This window comes from Anguilla anguilla, chromosome 18 (assembly GCF_013347855.1).
Source record: "Anguilla anguilla isolate fAngAng1 chromosome 18, fAngAng1.pri, whole genome shotgun sequence".
In the NCBI taxonomy this organism is placed as follows: Eukaryota; Metazoa; Chordata; class Actinopteri; order Anguilliformes; family Anguillidae; genus Anguilla; species Anguilla anguilla.
In genome coordinates this window covers 17735509-17754305 of record NC_049218.1, presented here as the reverse complement: position 1 = coordinate 17754305, position 18797 = coordinate 17735509, and the positions used below count along the sequence as shown (strand labels likewise).

At 51.2% G+C, this 18797-nt stretch overlaps 1 protein-coding gene across 2 annotated transcripts in view; it reads right to left on the bottom strand.

The window, feature by feature from the left end:
• LOC118218007 (inositol polyphosphate-5-phosphatase A) overlaps nucleotides 1-18797 on the bottom strand; it is a 131068-nt gene that overhangs the window by 5644 nt on the left and 106627 nt on the right. For both annotated transcript variants that reach the window (XM_035400303.1, XM_035400304.1), the window contains exons 12-13: nucleotides 13447-13520; nucleotides 1206-1317 (exon numbers count right to left, since the gene is read on the bottom strand). In XM_035400303.1, the coding sequence (XP_035256194.1) occupies nucleotides 1206-1317; nucleotides 13447-13520 (186 nt within the window). The remainder of the gene's footprint in view (nucleotides 1-1205; nucleotides 1318-13446; nucleotides 13521-18797) is intronic.

The following is an 18797-nucleotide window of genomic DNA, read 5'->3' as shown; positions in this document are numbered from 1 at the left end:
GTTAATGACCAATGTGGCCATCAAAAAATGCCTTGCTTATTTATTCCTCAGTATTAAAAGTTGAGGAACAGGGGATCAAAGATTAGACTGACTATAAGTTTCTTTTCAATCTGTTGACTTGAATTTTGGAATTTGATTGGATCTGGGCAAAGGGCTATACTGCTGCGTATTTAGTCCGATTCCAGTGACATACATTTTATTTGATTTGCTAACAGGAATCAAAGTAGATTTAATTTACCTGAATAATTTACCTGAATTATTACCATAAATGTATTTGCACTTGAGACTTATAAACCCTTTTTTCAGTTGTTTTCAGTTTTTATTTCAGTTTTGTATTTTTGTTTTGATATTTGAATTCAGCCACAAAGCTTCCAGCGCTGAGCTAAATGACATCATCACCATACTGCAACAAATCAATGACACCAAGGCCAACATGAAATAATTTTACACATAAAGATCATTTCTACAGAACATTCTCTGGACAAACTAACATTGTGCACCTGCTGGGGGATGTTTCTAAAAATACGCAAACAAACAAGGGGATCTGGCGGAGGGGCGAGAGCGGTGGAGAAACAGCCGCGCGCTGGCGGGGCATATGGATCTGTGTGCGTTCACTACGACGGCCTGCCTCGAACAGGGGAATACAGATTTGTGTTTGTTGAGGACGTGGGGACAGATTTAAAGCGGGTGCAGATGTACCGTGCTGCACTGGCTGTGTGACACTGTTGACTTTGAGGAGAAGGAGACAGAGGGACAGGGATTTCCCCCCCTCCCCACCCCACCCCATTTAAAAAAAACAAAAAGGCAGAGCTTGCACGCACCGCTGGCGAGCGGCGAGAGCCAGGAAATGCACTGCCTGTGTGGACCAAGCTTAAGGCCCTAAATGAATATTCACTCGTGCCAGAACCCCATCTGTGAAACCCCATCGGCTGAAAGGAAGAGAGAGAAAGATAGAGAGATAAAGAGAGAAAGAGAGAGATAGATACTGAGAGGGAGTTGCTTAAGCCCATAGCCCAAAACCTGAGAATTCCTCAACTTATTGACTCTTTCTGGCTGAACCACTGCAATGAATTTTATTTCTGGTACCAACGTGAGTGGGCGGACCCAAACGGACCTGACGCATGTTCACCAGTTTAAACCACGGGCCCATATGTCTGGTGCTGCAGTAAAAACCCCTTATTCAAACGGGACGTGGCTGTACTCACCTTCAGGACCAGGTCCTTGGCAGAGGAGGACATGAGGATGCGGTCACACCAGGCGGGGCAGCGCGTGTTCATGTACTCTTTCCCCTGACTGCAGTCCTCGCTGTACGGGTAACTGGGTACGCAAACACACAACCGCCGTTACTGGAGCAGAACCACAGCCTGCGCTACAGGCAGGACACAACACAGCCTGTGCTACAGGCAGGGCACAACACAGCCTGTGCTACAGGCAGGACACAACACAGCCTGTGCTACAGGCAGGGCACAACACAGCCTGTGTTACAGGCAGGGCACAACACAGCCTGTGATACAGGCAGGACACAACACAGCCTGTGTCACTGGTGCAAAGTGACACAGGACCTGCGATGCTTGTCGGGAATGACACAGCCAATGTTACTGATACAAAACAGTGTATTTTTTTTTTTTTGTCACAAAAATTTAACAACAAAATATGTGCAAGTCAGTATTTGCAAATATTTACAAATGTGTATGCCTAAGTAATTACTCGATAATTACTGTTATCAAGCACATATTTCTGCAGCCTGATTCCCATTCCCCCGACTCCACATCTTCTCCTCATCACCCAATATTCCCATATCCCCTTAAAAAATCCTCTCTCTACCTTCCTTTCCACAGGTTACTTCTATTCACAATGGATTACCTATCGCCTGAGTGTTATGGCCCGACCACTGCACTCTCATTAATCTACGTGGGATGTTGGAGATTTACGAATCACGACCTTTACTGCTTTGCACTAATTTAAATCACTCTGCACAAGAACTTCAGTTAAATGCCTTAAATGTAATGCAAATGTTGATATAAAGGCCTCTTTAAAAAAACAATCCAAGACAGGTATCATAACACGTCTCCAACATTTTTGAAGAGACGCCACTTTAAAAGAAATTCAGATTCTTGTTGGCCGTAAACATATCCGTTTAAAGAAACCGTTACGGAATGACGCAGACAGACAGATGGAGAGCGCGAGGTGCGAACGTTTTCGTCGGCTAGCTCCAGCAGGCTCGCTCCGGAGTGAGCTACGGTTCTCAGGCACGTATACAAGCAGCACCGCCATCAAAAAGAGATTAAGCTCGTGGCAAACATCCAAGAGAGATTGTATTTGAAAGTGGGGGAACAATCCAGTGATTTAAGTACCCTCTACACCTCATCAAGCCCACACAGATTTACATTATTGAGAATCCAATTTGTTACGGGAGCTCATCAAACTTTGCCAGAGAAACACAATGAGAATCCAATTAGTTACTTGAGCGCCGCGACCAGTAGGAGTGCTTAGTGCAGCGCCGATGATATTTATAGATGAATAACCAGATAACTGCTCCAATCCTTTATTCTCTAAAATGTCTTTACTAGGGATACAGATGAACGCACGAAATAGACAACCAAATGTGTCTTTGTTTATTATCTGTCAAATCCTTTGTGAAAAGTTTATTGTTTCATTTTTTAAAATTCATTTTTGTAGTTTTACAGCCAACTTTGCAAAATAGCATTTTAGAATGAATTGAAAGCAACAATTACGTCTAAGGAAATAAACAAAAGGCAAACATCTGTGAACACAACTCTGAAATGAACAGTTGTATAACAAACAACAACAATATGAATATTATTATTGTTATTCTTATGATTATTTTATTACTACTACTAAGTTTGATTAAAAAAATGATTGCTCAATCAAGATGATGGACAGAAAGATAACTAGTAACTATAGTATTAGCACAGGTTTGTAGAACAGATACATTCATTCATTTATTTATTTATTAGTCTTCACCCTGCTTTCTGCTCTCGCTGACAGCCTTTCTGAGAGTCGGAGGCTCCCTTCATGTTCCTCCTGCTCATCAGTGCATGTTCCCCGTTAGCCTTAGCTGCAGCTCTCCGTTCATCTAGTTCTGACTGCACAGCTGTCCTGACAGTCCCCTGACCACACAGCCATAGTCCTTCACTTTTTACTGCAGTAACACAGCTCAATCAAAGCCATGCAGCGAATGCACCCACTGCATCCGCCTGAGGGGGGTGTCCCCCTTCCTTCCCAACCCTGTCACTGCTCAAAACACACACATTCACATTTTTTTACAGGTGCACCAAGGCCCACTATGGCCGGGTAGAGGTTCTAAACGAGTGGGGGGGGGGCGCTCATGAGAGAGAGACACAGTAACAGATATATTGTAGTGGGGGGGTTCGGGGCATGCTGGGCAGGTAAACTTGAACAGGTGTTGTGTGTCATTAGGCACAACTTTAAATGTGGAAACTCAGCTGGTTTTAAAAGGGGGCCTGATTTCCCAGTGGAAAGGGGGGGGGGGGGGAGCTGGAAGAAACTGCACAGAGGGAGGGGCAGGGAGAGGTAAGGACAGAGGCACACGGTCCACACATTAGCCATGTCTGCAGCGCCCCTGCACCAAACTCAGACAACAAAGCGCAAAATGTTTTCACTGATCTGCCTCCCAGCCTGTTTCTGCTTATTATAGCCTGTGTCTCTCTCTCAGCCTGCGCCTGCCTATTTTAGCCTGTGTCATTATTTCTCCCAGCCTGTGTCTATCTCTCCCAGCCTGTGTCTATCTCTCCCAGCCTGTGCCAGCCTATTATAGGCTGTGTCTGTCCCTCCAAGCCTGTGTCTGTCTACTTTGGACTAATCTCTCCAGGTATATACTGGACCACCAGGAAACTTCAAAGTCCTGAACAATCTGCTGTAGGGGATCTTAGGCTCAGCGAATACAGAAACAATGCAGAAATGCATAAACAAATGAGTCCAACTTAGCACAAGAAATAAAGGACTGAATTCAAACTTAACACCAGAAAAAGTAAAGGTTGTTTTAGAATACAGCATAACCAAAAAAAAACTTCACTTTAGGGCATGCCAACAATGTGGAATGGATCACAAAAATAATTCTGCTTCATGCCTTGCTGGTCAAACAGGAGGAAATCACAAAGGCCAGCCAAACTCAAACCAAAATGAACAAGCTCCCAGCATCAACTGAACTGAACTTAACTTGTAAGTACCAAGAGGGGGGAGGTGATGAATTATTAAATTTAGTTAAAATGAACATTTTTTCTGTTTAATGTCTCTCTTTCCTTCCCTAATCATTTTCCAAATATCACTGGTCAGCTTTTGGAAGAAAAAATATCTGAAGCCCCTCCTCATTTACTGGTTCGTGTTAAAAATGTGAAACATGGAAGAGAGGCAAGACACAACAATGCAAGATCAACGAGGAAATCCAATAATGGGGAAAAAAGAAAAAAGAAATGACTTGTAGCTTGACAGTTTGAGACAGGTCAATTAATTAAAAAGCCCAATTAGGGCCAGAACAGTGGAAGTCAGTCTGTGCTGCACAGGGAATATTTCCCTTATAGAGGAGCACAGTGGGAAAACCCTTCAATCTAAACCAAGAAGGTCCCGAATGAGCAGACCAGCAGTGACAGCAATTTCAGCAAGGAGAGGAACACCTCAGGGGAATTTTTTTATTTTGGGGACTTGTGTCTACCTCTACCCTCCCTTCCCAGCCACCCTGGGCCGGGGGTTGGTTGAGAATGATCTGTAATGTGAACAGAACTGGTGAAACACACGTTTTCTTAGAAACTCCCTACATTTTCTATGCGTGCCCACAATTTTCCAATTGCAAATGCTGAGGAGACAATGTCAATGCAATGTCAGCAAGTTCTGGGACCCCTGTCCCTTTGCCCCCCCCCCCACCCCCCCCAGCGCCTCTCCAGAGCAACGGCGTAGTGTGGCGCGCGGATGTGCGGCCAGGCTGATTTTCCCTGACGGCACGGCGCTAGATTACATGACAGCTCTAATGCAATGACAAACAATAGAGTGGAGCTTTCAGTGCGCGTGATTAATGCGTGCGATTAGCACGCTCACAAACTTATCTGGGAGCAAACTCAGCAGGTGGGTGTGAGAGCCCGAGAGCCGTCAGCTCCCATCCAGCCCGTATTACCCGCAACAAGACTAATTACACTAATTAATGGCCAGGCCTGATAAACACAACAATCGCCCACCTGTGCCTGAGAGACATGTGTTTCACACTCGCTCATGCGTGCGCGCTGTCTTCTCCTCTGTCACTCTTGCTCTGTCCCTCTCTCTCTCTCTGTCTCCCTCTCTTTTTCTCTCCTCTCTCTCTCTGTCTCCTCCTTTTTCTCTCCCTCTCTCTCCCTGTCTCCCTCCCTTTCTCTGTCTCTCCCTCTCTGTCTCACTCTTTTTTCTCTCCCTCTCTCTCTGTCTCACTCTCTCTGTCCCTCTCTCTCTGTCCCTCTCTTTCTGTCTCCCTCTTTCTCACTCCCTCTCTCTCTGTCTCCCTCCCTTTCTCTCTCTGTCTCCCTCTCTTTTTCTCTCCTCTCTCTCTGTCCCTCTCTCTCTCTTTGTCTCCCTCTCTTTTTCTCTCCTCTCTCTCTCTGTCTCCTCCTTTTTCTCTCCTCTCTCTCTGTCCCCCTCTCTCTCTCTGTCTCCTCCTTTTTCTCTCCCTCTCTCCCTCCCTTTCTCTGTCACACTCTTTTTTTCTCTCCCTCTCAAATTCAAATTCAAATTCAAATTGCTTTATTGGCAGGAAATACATAGGTACATATTGCCAAAGCATCATAAATCATTTCAAAATACATATTTACAGTGGAATACTAATAATGAACATTCTATTAAAATAAATTAAAAAAAAAAAAAAATATATATATATATATTATTATTATTATTATTTTTATTATCCCTCTCTCTGTCTCACTCTCTCTGTCCCTCTCTCTCTGTCCCTCTCTCTCTGTCTCCCTCTCTTTCTCTCTCCCTCTCTATCTCTCTGTATCCCTCTTCCTCCCTCAGTCTCCCTCTCTCTTTCTCTCTTCCCCCCTCTCTCTGACTCTATGATAACACGATATGGCGTCTCCAAGACCTCAGCTGACCAGTGTGTGACGTCAGGAGTAAGGGAGATAATATGCACAGAGCTCTGCATGTTCTGTGCTGCTACAGCTTGGCCTGGGTGCGCTATCTGAAGCCAGCACAGCGGACAGCGATTCCTAGCAGGCGCACGCTCTGTCCATTGACAGCACGTCAGATCAAATATGCAGCGGGGCGACGTGCATGCCGGAGTACCACATGACAGCGCAAACAGGAAGTGAGCCTGGTTTTGTCCTTTGTCTGCGGCTTGCTCCGCCCACAGCGCGGGCGGGGTGGGGGGGTGGGGGGTGGGAGGGGGGGCCGTCTCTGGCTGACTCACAGCTCCACAGTAAACGCCTAACCGCTAAACGCTCTTATCTTGTTCTACATAATGACAAATAAGTGACAAGTCAAACAGCATCCGACTGAGAAGCTGTGTACTTAATGAGGGTAATATAAACTGGCAAATGTGAAAGGAGGACTTGCGATAAGAGGTACAGTACCGGTGGGGGGAAAGGTCAGAGTTCAGGCTGGGGCGTTGTAGGGCAAAGGTCACGCCACTCCGTGTTTGGCATGGGAGGGGTGGGCGATAAGTTAAACACATCCCCTTTCTTCAGCCTTCAGTCCCCGCTGCTCTCACCTCGCCTTCAACGCCGCTTATTTGCCGTTGTCAGGGGCGATGTTTTTACAAGCGAGGCTGAGAGAGACAAAGTGAATCTAATTAATTTCTCTCTCTCTATCCAGAGCTGGGCGTGGCCTCGCTGCGTGTGAGGGTGTGCCAGGCGTTTCACCATAGACGTTTCCTGCGGTGCAAGAACCTTAAAGTTACTGCAGCGCAATAAGAACGCTCAAAAACTAGCTGTAGTAACACCCCAATAAAAAGCCTCAATATGCCAGGAACTGTAAGGATATTGCTTTGAAGAAAGACCCATTAAATTAAAAGCTTTCAAAGCACTCTTTCATTATTTCTAAATTTTCTAAAACTTCCGGAATTCAGAAATAGTAAGGTATTGTGTATAATAATTTTACATCGTCCATTAAAACCTTTGACCGAAAAGCTCTCGAACTGAGAAAAACAATCCGAGGTGATTAAAGCCAGACACGTGAACAGGTCTGGAGGCAGCAGCGATATCCTCCTCATACCCAATTAACGCTCAGCGCTCATTAATGCTCTCAGAACAATGTTGCCGTTGAGCTGCTAGCAGCTGGGCTGGCCGCAGCTCCAGAAAGAAAGAGCGCGTTGTTTCATTCCAGCGCTGCTTCAAACGGCCGCCACTAAGCTACATGCGGGACACTCAACAAACACAGCAGTCATGTGCTTCAGCACAGCTGAGGAGAGCACCTCCAGAGCCGCGGCCTGGCCAACGAAAACACGCCTCTGCTTTTCAGCGCGCGATCTGGGCCTGCTCTCCCTCTCTCTCTCCGCATCAGTCAGAACAATGTTCAAGATGGTGACATCACTTCCTGAGGTCTAGCGGGTTCACTCTCCGGGGTGGGGGGGGGGGGGGGGGGGCATGTCAACCAGTCCCTTCTTGCCAAAAAAACATCCCTCATCGTCCCAGCTATGCACAGCTAAAGATGGAATCGGAACTGTTACAGTGTGAAAGGAATCATGCCTGCTCCCCTAAAGAGGACATGCATGTGTGTACAGTATGCGTGTATGCATGTTTGCATGTATGTACAGTATGCGTGTATGCATGTTTGCATGTATTACAGTATGCATGCATGCATGTTTGCATGTATGTACGGTATGCATGTATGTTTGCATGTATTACGGTATGCATGCATGCATGTTTGCATGTATGTACGGTATGCATGTATGTTTGCATGTATGTATGGTATGCATGCATGCATGTTTGCATGTATGTACGGTATGCATGTATGCATGTTTGCATGTATGTACGGTATGCGTGTATGCATGCATGTTTGCATGTATGTATGGTATGCATGCATGTATGTATGTTTGCATGTATGTACGGTATGCATGCATGTATGCATGTTTGAATGTATGTATGGTATGTATGTATGTTTGCATGTATGTATAGTATGCATGTATGTTTGCATGCATGTATGTATGTACTGCATGCATGTATGCATGTTTGAATGTATGTACGGTATGTATGTATGTATGTATGTTTGCATGTATGTACAGTATGCATGTATGTTTGCATGCATGTATGTATGTATGCATGCATGCATGTATGTATGTATGTATGTATGGTATGCATGCATGTATGTATGTTTGCATGTATGTACAGTATGCATGTATGTATGTATGTATGTACGTATGTATCTTGTTCCCAAAGCTTTGTTTTCTTCCCTGAGGGAGAAGTCTCTCTCCAGTCCTTCCTCATAGACCTGTTGAGTTTGGAAAATGGATGTTAACGTGCCAAGGTTAGTCTGGGGCTGATCCCAGCTTCCTGTTAAACACCAAACACTGAGGAGAAAACTATATATCACACACAGCCCACCCTCACAACCCAAGTGCCCTGTCTAGACTTGGCAAACAGAGACACATCAGATTGGAGCCATGCTTTCTGCCTGAGCATATCTTTCCCTCTCTCCTTCTCTCCTTCTTTTTTCTGTCCCTCATTTCTCTCCCTCTCCTCCACCCTTCCTCTCTCTCCCTCATCTCTCACTTTCCCTCTTCTCCAACCTCTCCATCCCTCTTTCTTTCTCCCTCAGCTCTCTCTCTTTCCTTCATATCTCCCCCTCTCCCACTGGACGGTGCCTGCTCTAGTGAAGTTCTCCACAGGCCGGTCCCCTCTGATTGGTCTAACCTGGTTACAGAGCAGGACAAGCAAGCCTCTTCCTTCTGCCGTCTCTTTCGCTCGTCCCTAATTTCCTCAGCCACGGGTTCTCCATTCAATTTCTGCCTCGAAGAACAAAATAAAAAACCAGGACAAAGGCGGTACTCAAAAGCACTTTCTTTCAATCAACGAAATACATGTAAAAAAACAAACATAAATCATTCATTTGGGTTTTTAGGCCAAATGACCTCTCTGCAGGTCTCTCTGTAATCTCTTTTGAATCTGCCAGCGGTCCCAGCCGTCATGCTCCAAAATGGAGGACGCAATACTATTTCAGCGCACTGTGCACTTCCTTAATGAGATGGCGCAGTGTTCCTGTAAAGGGCATGGCGGGTATCTCTGTACAGGCCACTCTTTGGCTCGTTAGCGTGAGACAGCTGTTTCTACACACGCACTCGGGTTCCTACAGCGCACTGCGAGCGGCCCGGGCGCCGTCCCCCTGTCTCCCACCCCGCGCTCGGGCGCCGTCCCCCTGTCTCCCACCCCGCGCCCGGGCGCCGTCCCCCTGTCTCCCACCCCGCGCTCCGAGCGGCCCGGGCGCCGTCCCCCTGTCTCCCACCCCGCGCCGTCCCCCTGTCTCCCACCCCGCGCGCCGTCCCCCTGTCTCCCACCCCACGCCCGGGCGCCGTCCCCCTGTCTCCCACCCCACGCCCGGGCGCCGTCCCCCTGTCTCCCACCCCGCGCTCGAACGCCGTCCCCCTGTCTCCCACCCCGCGCGCCGTCCCCCTGTCTCCCTCCCCGCGCCGTCCCCCTGTCTCCCTCCCCGCGCCCGGGCGCCGTCCCCCTGTCTCCCACCCCGCGCTCGGGCGCCGTCCCCCTGTCTCCCACCCCGCGCTCGAACGCCGTCCCCCTGTCTCCCACCCCGCGCTCGGGCGCCGTCCCCCTGTCTCCCTCCCCGCGCCGTCCCCCTGTCTCCCACCCCGCGCTCGGGCGCCGTCCCCCTGTCTCCCACCCCGCGCTCGGGCGCCGTCCCTGTCTCCCACCCCGCGCTCGGGCGCCGTCCCCCTGTCTCCCACCCCGTCCCCCTGTCTCCCACCCCGTGCCCGGGCGCCGTCCCCCTGTCTCCCACCCCGCGCTCGGGCGCCGTCCCCCTGTCTCCCACCCCGCGCTCGGGCGCCGTCCCCCTGTCTCCCACCCCGCGCTCGAACGCCGTCCCCCTGTCTCCCACCCCGCGCTCGGGCGCCGTCCCCCTGTCTCCCACCCCGCGCTCGAACGCCGTCCCCCTGTCTCCCACCCCGCGCTCGAACGCCGTCCCCCTGTCTCCCTCCCCGCGCTCGGGCACCGTCCCCCTGTCTCCCTCCCCGCGCTCGGGCACCGTCCCCCTGTCTCCCACCCCGCGCTCGAACGCCGTCCCCCTGTCTCCCTCCCCGCGCCGTCCCCCTGTCTCCCTCCCCGCGCCGTCCCCCTGTCTCCCACCCCGCGCTCGGGCGCCGTCCCCCTGTCTCCCACCCCGCGCTCGGGCGCCGTCCCCCGGTCTCCCACCCCGCGCCGTCCCCCTGTCTCCCACCCCGCGCCCGGGTGCCTTACGGACACAAATTCACCCCAGGCTGAGAATGAAGTCTGTTTTTACATGGCGCCTGGGCGTGAAAGCCGCTAGGTTCTCCGTGCGCTGCGCAGTGTGGGGGCGTGGGGGGGGGGGGGGCCGTGCGCGCATGGCCGCTGGGGGGGGGGGGGGCAGCGCGTCCCACGGTCCACGCACCGGCAGGCTGGCTCCAGGTACACCACTGTCGGGGGAAAGCCAAATTCCACAGGCGGGTGCGCGGGTGCTCAGGGATGTCAGGGCTGACTCGGACGGACGGCTCCTTGAGGGCGAGCGGGACGGATTTACAGCTTGTAGCACATTCTTTAGAAGCAAACACGGCGCAGGAGAGTTTACCGATCTCTCCGCCCCTGCCCCCCCCCCAGCCTGGCTGGCCCTGGCAGAACTGCATTCCCCCAGCGATACGGGCAAAGGAGCCTTCACACGGACACCCTGAAGCACCCTGCGGCACGGCAGAGCAGCACACCAGGACCTGGACTTACGCTTTACTCATCTATTTATCCTTCACACATCCAAGCAAGCCCCTCCGCAATGACTAGTCCTACTGAAATGTCTGTTTCGTGGGAATCCTGTAAAACCCAAAATACTTGAGCTGAATATGCGAGGCTGTGCGTACAGTCTGCAAAACAGTCACAGTGCTCATCACCAGCTAGCATGCCATAAACCAAGTACTGACCGAAAGCAAACCTATCTAAACCCATTCTGCATCTTGGCTCTGAACGCTTTGCATAGCCGTACCTAGAACTAACCCTAAAACTATATCCCGACCCATTTGCTTCCTAATAAGACCCTGATGACTTAGCATTAGCGCTGTTCATTAGCTAAACCTGCATGTTGCGTATACACTTAGCCCGATGGCTGTGGGACAGCCCATGCTACATGTCTGCGTGTGACACACAGCCCAGGCCAGGGCAAACATTTGAGCGTACATGTTAGATTTGCAGATGTGGGTGCAGTGGGGTTACATGGGGTGTCTCCGCGGCTGTGCCCTGTGAGAGACAGCAGTGGGGGGGGGGGGTCTGGGGGCACTGTTACAGAGTGGGGGGGTGTTTGCAGGAACTCTACAGCTGAGTGGTGCTGACAGAGAGGAGCCTATGAGAGGTTCAGTAGCAAAGACTGGCAGCAAACACAGAACATTCTCACAATGTTGCTGCCGTGTAGTGGCAATGCTGTAACATTCACCAAACATTCCAGTAACACTGTGGGAATGTTCTGTGTTGTCCCTCACAGGGGGCATGGAAGTCTTCGAAACAGAGAGTAAGGACGGAGTTTTCTTCCTCGGGGGAGAAGGAGGTCAGGGTAGTTTAAGTTTTAATCTTTTCCTCACCGCTGGCCAGCGACAGTAATAGCAGGACCATGCAGCTTGTTGGTTAACATACAGCGAAGATAACGTATCATTTGATCCATTGTTAAATATATGCTAGATTGTACATTTCCCACATTAATGTGAGCACACAGCTCATTCAAACATTTTATTAAATGCTTTCATAGAGTCTGCAGATAACCTCCTGACTGATTTGGGTTGGACTAGGCGTGTGTGTGTGTGTGTATGCGTACGTGTGTGAGCATGCGCACGAGTGCATGCGAGTCTGTGTGTGCGTGTGTGTGTGTGCTTGTGTATGTGCAATAGTACCCTGGCAGTACACAGGAACAGGATGATAAATCCAAACCGCCGCTTATGCAGAGGGATGTAAATGACTGCCGGTGATTAAGACGAGGAGTCGCTGGAAAACACAGCGCGGTGCCAGAACCTTGACCCCCCCCTCACATCGCCCCCACAAACCCCACCCCTTCCTGCCGCCGCGGCCGCAGTTTATCAAGTAATTATTGTTTGATTACAGCGTTTCATTATCTACACTGATTGAGTCACTGCTGGCGTCAAAGGTCAGCCGCTATTACCGCCAGCCAGCGCCCCCGAGCAGTCGCAAACGCTTGTTTGCACTCCTTTTTTTCTCCTCCCTTTTTTTTCTTTCTGAAAGGGCTAATTGCGAATTCATTTGTTTGAGGAGGAGAAAGCGGAATGCGGGGGCCGTGCTTTTCCGTCACGTTCTAATGTGGAGGCGCCCGGGTCGATCTGCTGTTCCTCCTCAGCCGCTACCTCACTCAGCCAAGACCAGGAAACGTCCGACGTGGAAAATAAAAGCGCAAAAAGGGGGGGGGAGGAAGAGCGAGACGGAAGCACTCTTAATTTGTCACATCCAGGGAAGTTAAATATGAGTGTCAATATGAGTGAGGCTGAAACCCGTGGTCCTGGACCGTCCTGGTTGGACAGCTGAAGGGGCACTGAGTGGCAGGAGAGCTCTCGGTGTGGGCGTGGCCTGAGACGGAGACGGTCGTCAGAGCCGTCGCTGGGTGATACTCTTTATCCGCTCAAACTCGTCAGTTCACGGCCACACCAGCAGGCGAAGACCACCCCCCCACTATGTCCATCAACTGTTAAACAAGTGGGAGGGGGGTCCCTGGTTTTTATTTCAGCTCAGCTCTTACTGCTGGAATGACCTACTTGGCCTTGGTTTATATGTGAAGCAGAAGCAGCTACTAAAGGACACTAACAGGGATTCCAAACTTCATCAAAGTACACAGTAAAACAAAGAAACAGATGTTTAAAAAAAGGAAAAAAAAAACATTTCTTTCACGTTTTACACACTACTTCCACACCGCATTCTATCTATGACATCACACTTCTTGGTTCTGTTCCATCATTTGCTTTCAATCACACTACTAGAGTGGAAATTCTACACATTGCAACAATCATGGCTGTAATAATAGAGCTGTGATGTCATAATGGATCTGCCCAAGGCAACCTTTGATTGGCAGCTATGTTGGTCCACATTAAGTCCTTCTTCACAGGGCTTTCCTGATCCCTCATGTGATGAGTCTTTGAACTGCCAAAACGCAACCTTTACCAAAACCAGCACCTCCACACTGAGAACCCCTGTCCCTTATAGAGCAATGCCTAACACGTCACACATCCAAGGAAAATCACAGGCATTCATTGGTTGAAAAAGGTAGAGAAAATGTCCACACCTGGGAGGAAAGGCGATCTCCAGCTCGTTCAGGCGGTCCTTAAATACCGACAGCTCTTTGTCGTACTCTAACAGCTGAGAGAGAGGGGGAGAGAGAGAGAGAGAGAGAGAAATAAAAAGTAAAATAGGGTTAATTCCTTTATTTCTTCATTAGATATAGCATGCAATATAATTTAAGTCAGTTATTCAAGGAATGAGAAGCGTGTGCGTGTGCGTGTGTGTGTGTGTGTGTTGTATCCAGTTCAGTCTAACAGCAGTGCAGGCCTGCCTTGGTCCCTGTCGGGATGGGGTGGGGGGGGGCGACGTTTCGGGGTAACCCTGGTTTTTGTGACAGCGGCACGTTTTCCCGCTCTTCATCAATCATGTCTGGTCTCCCAGCTGCACGGGCGCAGGAGCGTGGGAGCGGCTGCCGCCCAGATTGTGATTAGATGATGTCTCTCCCCCCCCCCCCCACCCTAAACAAACCTCATAAATCATCAGTGAAAAGTGCAATTAGCAGCTACGTGTACACATTAATTATCTGTGAGAAGCACAGGTAGCAGATACACCTGCATCAGCGCCTCCGCACCCCACCAGGAAGCACCCAGGGACCTCCCGACGGACACGGGCCACACCCCCAAAGCGGCCCCACCCGAAACCGGCAGATACACCCGATTAAGACACGCGCAGAACGAAGGAAAACACAGCGGCAGACGCGGGCCTCTCTGACGGCTTCATCGTGAAATGCCACGAGCTCCCACACGATGACTCACACAAGCACATCATGTCACAATGACATCGACCTATCACGCGCCTGCAATTTCTGAATCCTAAACGAGATGCAAAACATGCTTTAGACGGCACCAAGGGCCGTTCTCCGGGAGGGAAAATATACATGTAATCAATACTATTGATCAGCTTGCATTTCCGATAGGCTTACGCAATAACACGGTGTTCTGAATTAGGTGAATATGCATTTGAGAACGTAAATGTACGGTGATGGATTTGTGGTTTATATCAGCGTTTATCAGCCTGGGTGTGTCCCGGTTATGTTCAGACCAAACATTGTTATTATATTTGAGTTTCAGTCACGTTCACCATTGACTGCACAGCAGATGGAAATGTGGGCGCATGTACACTGAGTGTATGCGCTTGTTTGAGTATGAAAGTGTATGACTGAATAACAGCCTGAGAGCCAGCGTCCATAAATCAAAGTGCGTGTGTGTGTGTGTGTGTGTGTGTGTGACAACAAGCAGATGTATTTGCGAGTGTGAGTAAGTAAGAACGTAAGTGCATATGAGTAATGGTGTGTGTGTGAGTGTGTGTGTGTGTGAGTGTGTGTGTGTGTGTGTGTGTGTGTGAGTGTGTGAGCATGACGCCCGGGTGAATCAGAACCCTAATGCGCGGGCAGACGCGGGTGATTCGCGAGGGTGACGCGGCGGCGGGGCGGAACGGCGGCCATTGCTAGCGTGCGCCGCGGTGCGCGAGCGGAGCGCGGGCCGGTTCAGGAGGCCAGCCGTCCGGCATTCATCAAACTCAGCCGGGCCGGGTCAGGGGAGAGCCCACCGCCTGCCAGCGAGCGCTGGAGCGGCTGGACGCGCCGCCGCGCGTGTGTGTGTGTGCGCGCCGCGTGTGTGTGTGTGTGCGCGCCACACGTGTGTGTATGCCCCGGCGCGTGTGTGTGTGTGCGCGCCACGCGTGTGTGTATGCCCCGGCGTGTGTGTGTGTGCGTCACGCGTGTGTGTATGCCCCGCCGGTGTGTGTGTGTGTGCGCGCCACACGTGTGTGTATGCCCCGGCGCGTGTGTGTGTGTGTGCGCGCCGCGTGTGTGTGTATGCCCTGGCGCGTGTGTGTAGGTCACGCTCATGTGTGTGTATGACCCGCCGCGCGTGTGTGTGTGCGCGCCGCGCGTGTGTGTGTGTGCGCGCCGCGCGTGTGTGTGTGTGTGCGCGCCGCGTGTGTGTGTATGCCCCGGCGCGTGTGTGTGTGTGTGCGCGCCACACGTGTGTGTATGCCCCGGCACGTGTGTGTGTGTGTGTGCGCCAGCGTGTGTGTATGCCCCGGCGCGTGTGTGTGTGTGTGTGTGCGCGCCACGCGTGTGTGTATGCCCCGGCGCGTGTGTGTGTGTGCGCGCCACACGTGTGTGTATGCCCCGGCGCGTGTGTGTGTGTGTGCGCGCCACACGTGTGTGTATGCCCCGGCGCGTGTGTGTGTGTGCGCGCCACACGTGTGTGTATGCCCCGGCGCGTGTGTGTAGGCCACGCTCATGTGTGTGTATGACCCGGCGCGCGTGTGTGTACGTCCCGCAGATGTGTGTGTACGCCCCGTGCGTCCGCACACACTCCTCGCGGCTGCTCAGCTAAATTAGGAGGGCTGTCTTTCATGAAGCGCCAGCGCACTGCCAGGAACAATATTTTCTTTAAAAAAAAAAGAAGAAAAAAAAAAGGAGAGAGGGTAAAAAACCATTTGCGGTGGGTGATGTGCTTAAGCCTTAGGTGAATGTTGAGTAATTCATTTAGGGTGACGGTGAAAACCCACGGGCTGAAATTTCACACTACATTTCATCCCGGGTCAATTAAGCAGAATGATTTGCTGGTCTGATGGGTCAGCGGCAATAACACTGCTTATATAGGCTCAAGGGCTCATTGCGTTATAAAGCTGCAGTAGTTTATCAGTAAGAAATGACCTTGAAGTTCGGACTGAGAGCGGAGGAGCCGGTGGCCCACGTCTTCAAGCGCAGACATATATAATAAAATAAAATAAAATAAAATATTAAAAAAATGAAAAAGTGCCCAAAACGGCATTCGGTCAGATTTCTTGCTCCGTTCCAATAAACGGCGGCCCCTAAATCAAGGCGGGGGCTGTTTTTATCGTGGAAGGGGGATTTGCAGCGAAAGGCGGGAGAAGCCCCAGCAGCGCGCGTCTCCAGAAGCGCACCGCCGAGCCGTCCTGAGACGTAATTGTGCTTTGATTTATCAGTTGTCAAATCCCTGCCTGACAACACCTGCTGCCATTAAAGCCATCAATAATGGACGGGGGTGGGGGGGGGAGGGTTCAAAGGTCATTTAATTTAATTTTTTAAGCCTTCTCGCTGTGCTCTCATTGCAGGGCCGTATTTTTCCCTGTGTTTGTGAGATGTTGATTATTTAGTGCGGAAGCCAGGCAGCGCTGTGGGGAGAGCACAGGCAGCGCTGTGGGGAGAGCACAGGCAGCGCTGTGGGGAGAGCACAGGCAGCGCTGTGGGGAGAGCACAGGCAGCGCTGTGGGGAGAGCACAGGCAGCGCTGTGTGGAGAGCACAGGCAGCGCTGTGGGGAGAGCACAGGCTGAAAGACGAGGGTCTCGGGCCCCACAAACGCAGCTCCCTGCTGAAGACCCCGTTACCCTGCCCCGCGTCCTCCACTGGGTGAAGCTTTAACGAACAGCAGTCCCATAGGGCGGTGCGGAACAGTCCTTTTCATCAAACGCCTGATGATTATTCCACACTTTCATTTGTGTTATTGTGTAATTATCCAGAAAAACTATTAAAGGAACAAGCTTGGAATTTAAGGAAGTCTGCTATCAATTTCAAACGCGAGAATGAAAGAGAGAGAGTGAGAGAGAACGAGAGCGAGGGAGAGAGCGTGAGAGAGCTCGAGCGAGAGAGAGAGAGAGAGAGAGAGAGAGGAAGAGAGAGAGAGAGGGAAAGAGAGAGAGAGACAGAGGGGAAGAGAGAAAGAGTGGGAAAGAGAGAGAGAGAGAGAGAGAGAGAGAGAGGGGAAGAGAGAAAGAGAGGGAAAGAGAGAGAGAGAGAGGGGAAGAGAGAAAGAGAGGGAAAGAGAGAGAGAGAGAGAGAGAGAGAGAGAGAGAGGGGAAGAGAGAAAGAGAGGGAAAGAGAGAGAGAGAGAGAGAGGGGAAGAGAGAGAGAGAGAGAGAGAGAGAGAGAAGCTATTGTTTTTAAGTGGTAATCAATAGCGGTGAAGGAGGAAGAAAAGGCGGGCGTGAGCGCGGGTGAGCTGGCCGAACAGTAAAAGATCATATCCCTGTGAGGTCAGAATTTTATTTAGAAAGCGGCTTTACTGCTACTTAAGTGCTCTGACAGGTAACGTATCGAACGGGGAGCTGTGCTGCTTGGGCAGTCTGGGGAGGGCGCCGCCATCCCGTCCTCTCCCCATCCTCCCCGCCCCCCGCCCCCCCCGCCTGCCCGCCACTCCCCGCCCCCGACAGGAAAGTTCATCACTCGCGCCGGACCCTCCCTCCTGCCGAGCCCGCTCCAGACACCACACAGATAAAGTTCAAATAAAGAGATACTGAAACAAAATCAATGGCCCGGAGGGAGATGGGACGGGTCGGGACGGGGGGGGGGGGGGGGGGATCTTCGCTTCGCGGACGGGACCGCCGCGCCTTGTCTGACCCGCCGGGCTTCTCTCCGGCTCCTCCGTCGCCCACCGCCTCACCCCCCCCCCCCACCCCCTCCCACCAAACCCCCGTCTCCACCCCCACGGTGCGGGGGAAAATTTAATCTTCCCAAATACTCATCAGAGCACTCCATCCTCCGCACCTGACAGCCCCGCGGATAATTAATTATACAATTTCGATGGGAATATCGACTAAACAAACCTATAAATCATACCAAAAGTCAATAGGCATGGACACATTCAATCATGTCCTAAGCAATGATTACTCCTCTCAAAATACAATAATTATTTTCAAGAGCTGGCCGGAATTAAATTTCTGTCAAGCCGGTACAAGTCTAGTGGTTGATGAAGGATGCGATGGATTTTTTATTTTTATTTTTTATTTTTTTTAGAACTGGGCGTAGGAGACATTTATCCTTTCGGAAAGGTAGTTTGTTTTATAAGGATCACAACACTGTGTGTTTAACTAGACCATGACGATTAGATTATCTCCGATTGCTCACTGTGTCATCCATCTCCCCGCGCGCGGAGGATGTGTCGCTCGCGCTCGCTCGCTCGCTCGCCCGCCCGCCCGCCCGCCCGCCCGCCACCCCACCCGCAAAGTGAGCCGGGGTTCTGTTCCACCCAGCCGGGGGGGGGAGCAGGGGAGGGCGCGTCTAATGCGCGGGGCTTTCTTAATGGGTCTGATTGCGTTTTTGTGCTTTTATTCCCCCCCCCCCCCCCCCCCCAGATGAAGTATCGCACGCTGAACTCAACCCAACAGCCAGTGGGGAGGGCTTCACTGGGAGAGTGTGAGGCTCTTTTTCACCACAGACAGTGGGGACAATCTGATCGGATACGCTGCCTCCGACTGTTTGGGGGAGCATTAAAGAGGCGCTTGACCTCGGGGACCGTAACCTGGCGCGTCTCGAAGAACGCCGGGACCGACGACCACACCTACACCCGTCTGTCGCCCTCGCAGCGAAAGACGCCGTGCAC